General features: G+C 50.2%; 1 protein-coding gene across 1 annotated transcript in view; it reads left to right on the top strand.

Annotated features, from left to right (window-relative positions):
* RGS9 (regulator of G protein signaling 9) overlaps positions 1-13,638 on the top strand; it is a 73,697-nt gene that overhangs the window by 28,732 nt on the left and 31,327 nt on the right. The window contains exons 10-12 of the mRNA XM_075014741.1: positions 5,490-5,519; positions 6,173-6,234; positions 12,647-12,760. Coding sequence (XP_074870842.1) covers positions 5,490-5,519; positions 6,173-6,234; positions 12,647-12,760 — 206 coding nt within the window. The remainder of the gene's footprint in view (positions 1-5,489; positions 5,520-6,172; positions 6,235-12,646; positions 12,761-13,638) is intronic.

The raw sequence follows: 13,638 nt of genomic DNA, 5'->3' as shown, positions 1-13,638 counted from the left end.
ATGGTCTAGATGGTGCTCGGTCCTGCCATGAAGGCAGGGGCCTGGACTCGATGAGCTCTCAAGGTCCCTTCCAGTCCTCGTGTTCTGTGATTCTGAGCTGGAATGGGAGCTGTATGCAGAGTGCATTGGGGAAAAGTGGTGGTTTGTTCAGTGGGTCTCTGAATTCAACCTAAAGGCTTGTCTGGGGGCTGAATTGATGATGCAGTAGCTGCTGCCCAATGGTCAGCCCTGTGACCGCTCCCTCATGCATTTTGTCATACTCCTGCTCAAACAAGCAGCATGTCCGGGGCACTAGGAAGCTTTCAAAGTGTGGCAGCAGGAGCCGCATGACCTCACTAGTGAGCGGCAAGCTAATGTGTGGTAGATTTACACCTGGACTGGCTGGGCACTAAATTGGCAGCTGCAGGTGCCAGAGGAGGACCAGGATGCACAGAGCATTTACAAGTGGCAAGGCTGGGTTTCTAGTGGAGACAGAAACAATGAAAGCAGATCTGCTGAGGTGGGGCTCAGCATTCCCATCCATGCGCGGAATGCATTTTGTTACATGCACCAAGGCATGCATGGATGTGCACCAATACAGACACACACTGTGAGTGGTTCTGGGCGCTCTGCTAATCAGCCAGGTGGCACCTGAGTCTCTCCTGGGTGGCTGGCGAAGCACTCAGCTTCCAGGGAACCCTGGTGGGGAATACTGCGACCATTGGAATTATTGTGAAGGGGAGACAAGTACCGCTGCGCAGCCGAGGGGGGCTGGGACTCCTTTCGCTGCCTTACAGCAGCTTGTAAAACACTGCCAGACTGAGAGCTCTGAGGCTGCGGCTCTTTGGTTCTCTCTGCATAGCCAGTGCAGCGGATTGCTCCTTTCTGCTCCCTGCTCCAGCAATGTTCTAGTGTTATTTCTAATGGTGAGGGGGCAGAGCCATTCCGTGGCCCATCCAGTCCTCAGCTTTCCCCCGAAACTCCCACCCAGGGGACTAAATCCATGGCTGGCTGGTGATGGGGAGGAAGCTTTGGGAGCTGGACTGGGAGCTAACAATTCCCGGCCCCAGAGCTGCAGGGAGAGGTGGATGATTTGGGGAGTATTTTTGGGGCCAAGTGACCAAGAAGGAAGTGACTTCCTCAGGGTTTTGTGCCTTTGGGAGGATTCAGTTGCTCTTTCAGAATCTGTGTGTTTAAATCACCTCCCAGGCCTGTGGGTAGGTTGGTGGGAATTTAGTGCTGGGAAAAGCAAGAGGCAAATGCAACTGCCTAGAGCCATACCCCGTGGGTGTTATCCTGCAAACCCAGTGAAACTCACACAAGCCTCTGCCAGAGGATGTTGTGAGGTCCATGGTGAATTTGTATGTTTCCTTTTAGCCTTATCTTTAAAATCCACCCCACGGGCGAGTGTGGTCAGCTTGCTCAGTGGTTCTCAGCCCTTGCCACACCAGGACCCCTTTGGCATGATGCCTCCCGCTACAGTTTGGATCCTCCTCCCATCTAGCTGGGATCCTCTTCCAGTTTAGCAATATGAGAGGGGCAGGAGCCATGACCCCTTACCCCTGTTCGTGGCCCTCAGATTAGGAATGGAGCAGATGGCAGGATTTTGGCCTCTTCCCCTAGAGGCTCCCTACGCCCACCTCTTCATCGCAGTGCCACATTAGGTCCTGCAGTGGGGCCTTCCTTTCCAAGGTCACTCCTCCTGCTTCAGAAACAAACCCATTAATCTTGCCCAAGGCTGGCTTTCCAAGAGCCCAACCCTGCATCCCCGGCTCCTCACTGAAGGGAATACAATGGGCATTGAGAGCAGGCAGGACCCCTCCCTAAATGTCAACTGAATGCTCAAGAAGCCTTTCCAAAGGAATACAGGTTGGACCTCTCTAATCCAGCACCCTCGGGACCTGAGTGGTGCTAGATGGGGGAATTTGCTGAACCACAGAAGGTGAATATTGTCTAGCAGAGTTACTGACACTTCCACTCCTGATTGGGCTCTTAGAAGACATTTGGGGTAAATTACAGTTAAATAACAGCAAAGGACACAGAGCCATGCATGGTGGCTGTAAACAAACTTTATAGGACCACAGAAAACTTGGCCACAACCATGGTAAGTGGTCACCCAGCAACTAAAAGCATGCTGAATTACGGAGATTGCCGGGCAAGAGAGTTCCGGATTACAGAGGCTTGATCTGTACTGTACCGCTACGTGCTCAGATGTAACCTTACAACCCAGACTAATTGGAGAAGAGTTTTGAGTTTATTCGGAAGACCACCCATGTTAATTTCATTCATGGCTCTATTGCTCTAAGTAACCTTTAATTTACTCTTCCCCTTCTCTCTTTTTCTCTTTCCCACCAGTGATTTGTCTCTCCTGTGTGTGGCATGGCTGCCTAACTCTGAGGCCCTCGATCTGTTTTGCTGTAGAAGACTAAAGCATCTTAACTTCCGTACAAGCTGTCCTCTACCCACTGTGCTGGCACCCTTCCTTTTTCTTTCCTAATCCAACTGCACTGTTCCTGTCAGAAACATCCACTTGTGATAATGCAGATGGGGAGGGGACCAAGGAAAGGACTTTAATTCAGAAGAGTTTTCTTTCTGATGTACTGCGAGCTAACCCATTGATTTTCCTAAATTAGCCGCATCAGCCACCCTCATACCTCTGCAAGCAGAATAGTTTAGCCAGGACTTGATACATCGTAAAAGTTCTCAGGACACCTCAGGAAGATAACAAATTCCCATTATACATGAAATAGTTTGGCTTGAACAGAGTTGTAGTTTTCCAAAGAAGATGCTTCTAAAATGTTCCTGTCAGAGTAGTTAAACATTGGAATAAATTGCCTGGGAAGGATGTGGAATCTCCATCACTGGAGAGATTTAAGAGCAGGTTAGATAGACATCTATCAGAGACGATTTAGATGGTACTTGGTTCTGCCAAGGGGGCAGAGAATTGGACTCAATGACCTCTTGAGGTCCCTTCTTGTTCTAGTGTTCTGTGATTCTAAGTTAATAGAAGTGCAGTAGATTTTAGTCTGTCCTGTGAGAATGGGTAGAGGTAGATGATTTTCTGCTCTCCATGGCTACAACAATTAGATCTGAAGTAAAGACAACACAAGTAGAAATGTGAGGAATCTCTCTGTGGCTTTAATAGTGCAAGTTAACCAGCAGCACCAAGTCAGAACAGGAAATGTGCGTAAGCATAGGCTGAACCTTAGTCCCCATATGTAGTATGCGATCAGCTCTCATGGTGCTTTCAGTGGACCTGATGCTGCATTGAAAGCAACAGGAGTTTTCACATTGCCTTCACTGGGCCCAGAATCAGGTTCAGTGTCAAAGACATAGTGGGTGCAGAGCTCACTTAGACTTAGCAAAGTAACTATGAGCAACCTGTGGAACTCCTTGCCAGAGGGTGTTGTGAAGTCCAAGACTATAACCGGGGTCAAAAAAAGAACTCGATAAGCTCATGGAGGGTAGGCCCGTCAATGGATATTATCCAGAATGGGCAGGAATGGAGTCCCTAGCCTCTGTCTGTCAGAATGGGCGACAGGAGATGGATCACTTGATGATTCCCTGTTCTGTTCATTCCCTTTGGGGCACCTGGCATTGGTCACTGTTGGAAGACAGGAAACTGGGCTAGATGGACCTTCAGTCTGACCCTATATGGCCATTCTTCTGTTCTTATGAGCAGAATAACAGGCCTGTTGCAAATAATGAACCTGCAGCCCAGACTCAAGCAGAGTCAAGCGCAGCCCTGCAGCCCATTGTCTTCAAGCATTCCAATACTGATCCATTGGTACCTTGGGAGCGTTACACTCTGAGCCTGATTCCTTGAATGTTACGGACGGCAACTGATTTCCACAGGAGTTTTGCCTATACACAGACGACAGGATTGGAGCCTTTGTTAATAATTTCTCCCCTTCCCAGTTTGTCACAGCACTTGCTGCTTCCCAGTCTTGTCCACCTAAGCAGAGCAGTTGTGTCCTCCACCAGTGATATTTGCCCTGACACCTGAGGCCACTGGATTCCGCAATCATGAGACCTGATTGCACTCTGAGGGGTTGCATTTTCCCCTGCATGTGTAAGCCTCACTCTCATTCACATCAGGTCCTGCATGTGTCTAGTGGGGGATCATTCCCATTGGTGCAGAAATTATTTTTGCATTTCCTACTGGCCTGCTAGCTTCAGCTGAGGTTGCATCCACTGCAGCAGGTCAGATCTATTCATGATAGTTCCAATGGATGTCTCTGAAAAAGAACTTCTGCTTAGCATGTTGTACAGGTGAGCTGTGTGTTAGTATCACATGGAATAGTTTGTGTTAGTGTCACGCCGGCCACACTTGTGGCACCATGGTGCATTTTGGATGCTCTGTTGCGTATCCCGCTCTTGTCACCACGGCGGTGAGTATATCTTGTCAGAAACAGCTGGGGTTCGGCTAACTGTGCACATGTTCTCCCGCCAGAGGTGTAAAAAGGTGCTTGTGTGCATCTGGAGAGAAGCTGCTCTCTGATCATAGCAACCAAATGTGGCACTACAGATTAAGGGGAGTATGGGTCAGTTAGGAGAGAGTGGAGGGAGTGAATTCCTTTTGGGGGGTGAGTCAGAAGTGTCCAACACCTGGCTGCTGGGCCAGATCTGTAGTGCTGGGCATATTTATGCGACTCACATGGCAGGTACCGATTCTGAAAAATCTAACGTTTCCTTGGAAAGACAAACATCTAACCTCATGTTTGCAAATGTCTCTAGGGCTGCCAACCTGGCAGTTTTTGCCAGCGCTAGCCTCCCACAGCGCAGTCCATGTCACTGATTTTCCCGCCATGTTAATTAGATGGGAGAATTCCGAGCTGCAGCTCCAAAGATCACATGGGGCAGATGAGCTGCGTAAATTTAATGAGAGACGCAGGGCTAAAAGCCTGTGCAGGGTTTTGTAGGCTTTCCGGGAAGATCTCTGACTTTACCTGCCTTTCCTCCTCTCTCCTCCAGTTTACTCAAGAAAAATAACTTACTCTGTGCTTCAAAGGAAGCTGCATGAATAAACACCCTGCAGTTAATGTCTTGCCATCAATTGCGTGCTCATTGATGGATGACATATAACATAGTCTGAACAATTGAAGCCCCTTTACACAGCAGATATTGTTTCCACTGCTTTTTAATTGTGCTGTTTTTACTTGGTCCCTGCCTCCTTTAACTGCTATTGAATGATGGAATCTGTGTCTGCTAACTGAGTCTATTTTAGCTCCATTAGAATAACCCTGTAACTGAATGCACACAGGCTGTGATGGCGTAGGCAACGCTATGCAATGCGTACGTCTACCCACATATGGTATATAGATGCACTTAGCACTGATGATACCCTGATTAAACGAGCTGCTGGCCTGTATTTGTTTTTAATTGTAATAAGGATTAAACAGCAGAAAGGTGCCCAGTAGGGAATCCTGGAATTGCATTTTAAGGAGTAGCTTTGAGCACTTCCCCCACCCACACCCCATCTTCAATGCTTTTGCTTCTTTGTTTTGCAGAAAAAAACCATTGATGTTTATAGAAGAGAGGTAATTGAACTTTCACCTCTTTGCAAATATTAGCTGTTTGTCTCTTATTATTGTTGTTGGCATTTGTTTTGCATCAGTGCCCTAAGGTTAGTGTTTCTTATACATAGATCAGTGTGGTTCCTGCCTCCAAACATTGTCAGTCGAATACATTTTCAAGAGTCTCCCCGCATTGCACTGCCATCAGTGCCAGCAGGCGGCGGAAGGCTCTGAGTGGGACTAGGCCATGTGGTGAAAACACTTCTGTCTGGATGTGGATGGATTGGCACCAGCAGTAGAGCCATAATGGGAAACACCCCCGAGGTTGCCAACATAGAGACAGCCAAACTGCAATGATAATTGCATGCTTAAATCCTCCAGAACATCTGTAGGTGATCAGACTCATTGTGCAGGCAGAAGTGCTATTATGTTGTGGGGAGCTCTGGATAATTACTTGCACATTATATTCTCTTGACATTTGAAAAACCCTAATGAAAATAACCGTGGGGATAAAATAATTCAATGACTCTGAGGCTCCATCGGGCACCCACTTCTTAGGGGATATGCAGGAACTATTGTAATTGTCCAGCTGTCTTGCAGAAGTGGGGAGGAGGTGCCCAGTTTTCACCTAAATGGTTGCCGTTCTGCTAACCATACAACGTATCTCTTCCTCTTAGATCATGTACTATCAGCAAGTCATCATGAAGTCCACAGTGAAGTCTTCCGTCTCTCTTAGCGGGTAAGTCTGATTCCCTTATGCTCTCTATTCCCTAATTAGTCTTCAATCCTCTTCCCTTAATGAGATGCTTAACCTATTTAGTTTGACAGCTGGTGACTCAGGAGGGCAATCGATAGCATGGCCTCACACAGTGTTCTTCAGATGCAGCATCTCCAGGCTGTGTAATAACTAGATTGGAAAGTGATGAGAAAACCAAGGGCACCCACAAAGCAGAGAAGGCTCTGAGTCCCAGCTCTGTCATGAAGGCCCAGTACTAATAATATGGAGATGCACATCTCATAGAGCTGGAAGGGACCTTGGGAGGTCATCAAGTCCAGTCCCCTGCCCTCTTGGGAGGACTGAGCACCATCCTTTTTATGTTAAAAAAAAAAAAAACAAAAAAAACTACTTGCCCCAGGTTACTGAACAGCTACCTCAAGGACCAAACTCACAACCCTGACTTTAGCAGGCCAATGCTCAAACCACTGTTCTCCAATTGGGAGCTTTCCCCTAAACTTAAATGGAAACAGGATGCAGTGGAACTAATTAGTTAATTATAACACGCAAACTTTGGGACTGAGCATAGATACTTATCATATTCTTTACCACCATCATCATTTTGACAGGAAATCAGTATCATCTGCCAGTATCAATGACTAGTGAGGCTGAAGGGCCATGGACATAACTCAGGTTCTGGTTTAAAAGGAATGAGTTATTTGGGAAAACAGAGTGGAACAAAGCACCATCAGTGAAGGAAACTCTGGTTCTGGCAGGGGAAAGCACCCGATGTTAGACAGATACTGTAATTCCTGTCACTCACCACCATGATATCCAGGGGCGGAATCTGTCTGTACCACATGAGGGTGCAGCAGCTATGTTTCACAGGCTACCTGGTTGTGGTTTGGCTGGGTGCCTGCCCTACATCCGTTTGCTGTGGTGGGCTAAGCGGCAAGTGAGATGGACACTTCTCCCCACCAGTCCATCCTCTCATTTTTTTCCATCAGTTTGTGGAATAAATTTTGTGATGTGCACCGAGGCATGTGCAGCTGTGATAACACATGCTGTGGGCACCGAGGGTGCTCTGCTAATCAGCTGGGGTACAGCTGAGTCTCTCCCGGGTGGCCGCAAGCACTCAGCTTACAAGGAACACTGCTCCCTGCCCTCCACAACCTGCTTAGCCACCCTCAGCCGGGCGTCTACGTTTTAGCGCTTGGTGTGGGCGCTCAGCAGAGTTCAGTGAATCATGGCAGCAAGTCTTCCAGTCTGGCCCTACGCACTTAGGGCTGCAGAGCTCACAGTGGTGCTCCAAAATAGCTGTGTGGGCAGCACTTAGAGGTTGAAGCTGAGGATTCAGGAATCCCACTGAGGGCGAGGGGACAGGTTTCAGAGCCTGAGCTGCGACATGGACACGGCATTTTTTAGCATAGGAGCATCAGCCTCCGGAGCTAGAGTCTTATGGTGGAAGGCTCGGTGCTGTGGACAGCATAAACATATCCTGTGTACAGGTTGAACCTCACCCTTGGGACCTGACCAACACCAGACGAGAGAATTTGACAAACCTCAGGAGGTCAATATTGTCTAGCACATTACCAACACTTCCACTGCTGACTGGCCTCTGAGAAGACATGTAGGGGTAAATTACAGCTAACTTCACAGCACAGAACACTGAGAGCCAGGGCTGGTGGCTGGAAACAAACTTTATGGGACCCCGGGAAACATGGCCACACCCATGATAAGTGATCATCCGGCTAACTAAGATCATGCCGGATTACAGATGGTGCTGGATGAAAGAGTTCTGGATTTGAGAGGTTCAACCTGTGCTCTTAAAAGTTGTGACTGAAAACTATCCCTCCTGATAGCCTGAGAGAGCGACTTCCCTCCCCCTCCCTACTCCCCACTGAGATCTTTCCCGAATCATGCGAATTAACTGCTGCACTATCTGGTTTTTGGGTTAACCCATTTCACTCACTGGATGGGAGATGGATGAACTGCAACATGTGTTTACCAAGTGCCGTTGCTATGCAACCTGGAAGCTTATATGGCCTCATAGATTGCCAGTGATGAACACAGATTGACATCCAGCCAGACCGTGACAAGGACCTAGCTAGAGTTTGATCTGGGTGTTCTCCATTGGGAAAGAAGTCATATCCCTGTACCATGAAGATAATGAAGACCAGCCTCGAATGTAGGTCACTTTGCATGTACTAGGCAGTTATGGTAGAGTCCAGTTCACACACATCGATCCCCACCGCTTGTTTTGCATATAGTACCACCCGTCGTGCGATTTCACCACGTCTCATGAAGTTTGATGTTCTGTCTTAAAGCCCCAGCTCTTGGAGTTATGTGGTGACATCAGACCATCCCCATTTTCATGAGAAATAGCCCAAGCTTCCGTCCCTCCTGGTTGCAGAGGAGAAACCCTAGAGGCTCAGAACCCAGAAGGCAATTCACGGGTTTAAACCAGGGGCGGGCAATAAGTTTGATGGAGGGGAGCATGCCAAGAATTTGGAATGTGGTCAAGGACTGCACTCTTCCATGATATTAGTGGAGGAGATGCCAGGTCTGGGAAGGAGGTTGGTTGCAAAAGGAAGCTTGGGGTCAGGGATTGGGGTGCAAGAGGGCGTGCAGGATTTTGTGTTGTGACCTAGGGAAGGGCACTGGGGTGCGGAGTCTGGGAGGGGCATGGGTGCAGGAGAAGGGGCAGAGGGTTTGGGTTATGTACTGGGCAGGCAGAGGGCTTGGGGGACAGAGGGTCTGGGCTGCCAGAGGCAGACTGTGACTATGAGACTTATCTGGGCAACTCCCAGCCAGCAGCCCCGCAGGTTTGTTAAGAAGGCTGCCTGCCTGCCCAGCCATGTGCTTCTGTGAACAGCTAGGAGACTGAAGGAAGGAGGAGGGGTTCTGTAATCTGGATGCTCCCATTGGCTAGAAACCAGCCAATGGGATTATGAAGCTTCTGCCCCCCTCCACTCTGCTCGTGGCTATTGAAAATCTAACAGGGTCCCGCTGCCCCTTTTTGGACTGGCATGTGGGGCAGGCACGGAGCCTGCCTAAGGCTGCCCTCTGCATCTGCAGGCTGCATGTGGCAGCTTGGCAGGCCAGATTTGGTCTATGGGCCATATTTTGCCCAGCTCTGGTTTAAACCAAGCTCCTGGTGTGGGGCAAGGGCTTGTCACTCAGGAATTCTGAGTGCTTGGCAATGGCAAGGCCGGGCCAGGAGGAGCTGGGTCGTGGGTCAGAGGTTCATACATTTTCAGGCAAGAAGAGACCATTGTGAGCCTCTATTCTGACTTCCTTACTAACGCCAGCCTGAAGGTCCAGGAATCCACTGAGGGTGAGGGGACAGGGTCACGTCAGTCGGGTAGTGGTTGGAATTGTACACAGACAGGTCCTGCCCTGCTCTGGGGAGTGGGAGGCGGTCAGACTATGGGGCAGCCCATGCTGGGAAGGGAGCTTTTGGAGGCTGTTCGTCGTGTGGCTATGGAGGAAGGGTGGGGAGAGACAGCGGGGCCCCGAGCCCCATTCCCATGACCCTCAGAAGTCACTGGATTGCTGCTCCATGCCCTCTGGGCAGAGTTCCCTGTAAGCTGAGCACTTGGGCAGCCAAACGAGAGGTTCAGGTGCCTCCCAGCTGATTAACAGAGCGCCCACAGCCACCCACAGTGGGCTCCCTGTGTTTCTATTGGTGGTGCACATCCACACATACCTTGGTGCACATAACAAAGTTTATTCTGCCCATAGATGAAAAAAGGACACAAGGCCTCTGTGGAGGATTCCTTCTCCCCCTGCCCAGCAATTGATCTGGCACTGAGCCATGTTACCTAGGAGAGGCGTGTACGAAATGGTTATGTTCTTGAGGAAGGCCTGGAAGGAAGGCAGTGTGGTCTGCTGGTTACAACAAGGGAAAGGTGTTAGGTGTTCTTGTTCAGTGCCTTCCTCTGCTTCTGTCTCTCCTCTCTGCCCTTGGGCGAGTCACATAAACCTCTCTGTGCCTCAGTCCGTGAACTGGCGCTGACGGCACTTACCTGCCTTCCATGCAGCGGTGCCGTGTCGCCTGCAACTCCAACTCCCCGTCAGTGACGTGCCGCTTCTGGTGAGCGCAGGCACGGTCCTGCCACTCCCCCAGAGTGGCCCAGCCCAAGAGCAGCGTGAGCTCGAGCAGCCCTTTGGGAAGAAGAGGCGTGTGGGGGTGCAGCAGGGCGGGGTGGGGAGGTGTAGGGGTGGAGCCAGGCCCATCGACGGGTGGCGGGGCAGGACAAAAGGTGATGTTGCCCCCGGGCCCTGCATTTCAAAGCAGCAGGGGCAGCCGGCGCTCCGGGCCCCTTTCAAGTGACACGGGAGGTGGGGGGCCTGGGATGGACTGCCTTAAGCTCCACCCCATCAGCAGGGAGCCAGGCCCCCCTCCCACCCCTGGGCCCACAGTGGCTGTGGCACTGCTGGGGGGAGCAAGGGTAGGGAAGGGAGGAGCAGGGATATAGCTGGGGCAGGGAAAGGAGGCGCTTGGGGGGATTTAGTGGGGCATGGAGGGGCTTATGAGCAGAGAAGGGCGGGGGTGGGGTGGGGGAGGGACACAGGGCCAGCGCCCTCCCTGGAGTCACCCTCACCAGCCACCACTGCTTCCAGGGCTTAATTAGCCAACATTTGCTGATGAAGCACTTCACCGAGGGACTAGCCCTGTCTCTCTGCTGGCTCAGACCCAGTCCCCAGAGCTAAGCTTCCCTCAGCTTGGAGGCGATTTGGAGCTTAGAGCTAAGCTCAGAACTCAGGCCTGTCTCAGCCTTATGGCTCAGGGCAGGCTCAGGCTCCAGACAGCAGGCACACGCCAGAGTGCTGTATGGATGCAGGAGGAGCTGGCAAGCCTGGCTCATTAGAGGGACTGAGCGGGTGGGTTAAGAGTTGCAGCTCATTTAGAATTGACCTGAATTAGGCGAGTGCTGAATACCTGGGCATTTCCACTGAGACCATAGCATCAGCTACGCTGGTGTCAGACCCACCAGTTGCTCTGGGCAACAGCGTCATGTAGGTTCTGTGCCAAGATCTCTATTGGCATCACAGCTTCGGCCAGCACGCACCCAGCTTTGAATACACATGGGCACAAGCCTGGGATGAATTTTAAACACAGCAACCAGATGGCTCTTTCAAAAACGAAGCAAAAAGCCTTTCTCAGGGTGTTAGTGAAACTGTTGGAAGTGCAAGTCTGGCCAGCCCCTGAACTGGAGGTGGTACCTGAAGTAGGTCTCTGCTTTGCTCCTGCTCAAACAGATGTTGTCTTCCTACGGAAAGCAGCTCAACGCACTCTGCAGAGTAACAAGCTAGACCGTCACTGGGGGGAGGAAAGGGGTAGCCAGCTGCGGCACGCTGAATTAAGCTGTGATGCTGATGGAGATCTTGCCCAGCCAGGTCTTATCTCCCCAGGTTCTCTGGGACATGGAACACTGACAGGACAGTCCGGGGGGAGGGAGCCCATTGTGGCAAAAATTCAAAGGTGCCATTTTTTGGAAAGTAGCTGCTCAGGGCCTTCTCGACGTTCTACCCGTAGTCCATCCATCAGGCTGTCTGGATCCCTGTCCAGGTTTCTGCAACTTATGTTTTCTTTCCTTTCTCGGATGGGTGATATATCAAAGCAGCAACCCTTTGGGGTGGGAGTCTGGTCCAATGGTTAGAACAGAGCCTGAGCTCCTGATTCCTGACGGGGGGGATGGACTTGATGACCTCCTGAGGTCTCTTCCAGCCCTAGGACTCTATGATTCTATGATAGGAGTCTGTGCTCTGCTCCTGAAGTCACCGTGGGACCTGGGGTATGCCTTAGGTTCAGCTCTCAACTCTGGGACCATTCACATCCCCCCCACCCAATCATTGAAAGGCAACATAGATGGCTGCATTTGGTGGGTGATTTTGTTGCATGTTGTGGCTGGATGGGAAAGCAGCAGTGCGAGGACATTGTTAAGAGTGGGGGTGCTAACCCCCACCTTACCTCTGTCTTCCCTCCCAGCAGAGGCTGGGAGCAAAGTCTTAGCATGGGTCTGGCTGCAGAGCCTTCAGCACACAGAACCAGAGCAGAGCCCTTCCTCACCCCCGCCTGGGTGCACAGGGCTAGCAATTGGGACCCCAGGTGTGGGGCTGAGCATGGGGGAGCAGCAGAGACCACAGCACACAGGCTACCTGGACCCTGGGTGCTAGGCTGGGAGTCCTGAGGTGCTGCAGAACCCCACACCCCTAGTTTCCACACCTATGTGGGAGAAGATTTTTTGTTCTTATTAATTCTGACTCGCATTGCGTCAGTGCTCAGAGGCCCCATTCAGGATCTAGGCCCTATTGTGCATGCACTTAGGCAGAGGCCCAGGCCCTGGGGAGCAACTGCCTTAGGTTTATAAACATGCTGGTTGAAATGCTGCCTGCAGCTGATCATCTGGGTTTCATCTGCTCTTTTCAGACTCGTGAAGTACAGCGAACAGTTTCGCTCCAACGACCCCATCATGTCTGGATGCCTCCCCAGCAACCCCTGGATCACAGATGACACGGAGTTCTGGGAGCTCAATGCAAAGCTGTATGTATTTACTCTCCTGCCAGTTTGGGGCTTATGAGACCTTTCCATTTTTCCATATCCAGCAAGGGAGGTGTTGAGTTAGTCATGATGTCCATTCTGCTGTGATGAGTCAAGGTGCTTTCCTGTTCTTATCAAAACAAAAAAGCAGTCCAGTAGCACTTTAAAGACTAACAAAATAATTTATCAGGTGATGAGCTTTCGTGGGACAGACCCACTTCTTCAGATCATAGCCAGACCAGAACAGACTCAATATTTAAGGCACAGAGAACCAAAAATAGTAATCAAGGTTGACAAATCAGAAAAATATGATCAAGGTGAGCAAATCAGAGAGCAGAGGGGCAGAAGGGAGGGGGGAGACAAGAATTAGATAAAGCCAAGTATGCAAAAGAGCCCCTATAATGAGCTGGAAAATTCCCATCCCGGTTCAAACCACACGTTAATGTGTCGAATTTGAATATAAAAGAGAGTTCAGCAGCTTCGCTTTCCAAACGGTTGTGAAAAGTCCTCTTCAGTAAAACACAGACTTTCAGGTCATTGTCCACCTTGATAACTATTTTTGGTTCTCTGTGCCTTAAATATTGAGTCTGTTCTGGTCTGGCTATGGTCTGAAGAAGAGGGTCTGTCCCACGAAAGCTCATCACCTAATAAATTGTTTTGTTGGTCCTTAAAGTGCTACTGGATGGTTTTTTTGTTTTGATAGTATATAGACTAGCACAGCCATCTCTCTGTTATTTTCCTGTTCTTGGTATATGAAGGAGGTTCTCTGAGTGGTCAGTGGTCTCTTGGACATCTGTACTTGCAGTATCATAGAAGTGTAGCAGTTATCACATTTGCCTGACAGGTGAAAGCTCTGTGATCTATTTGGCACCGGTGAGGTC

Source organism: Carettochelys insculpta, chromosome 20 (assembly GCF_033958435.1).
Source record: "Carettochelys insculpta isolate YL-2023 chromosome 20, ASM3395843v1, whole genome shotgun sequence".
Lineage (NCBI taxonomy): Eukaryota > Metazoa > Chordata > Testudines > Carettochelyidae > Carettochelys > Carettochelys insculpta.
The sequence above is the reverse complement of the archived record's forward strand: the minus strand, read 5'-3'. Positions and strand labels throughout refer to the sequence as shown.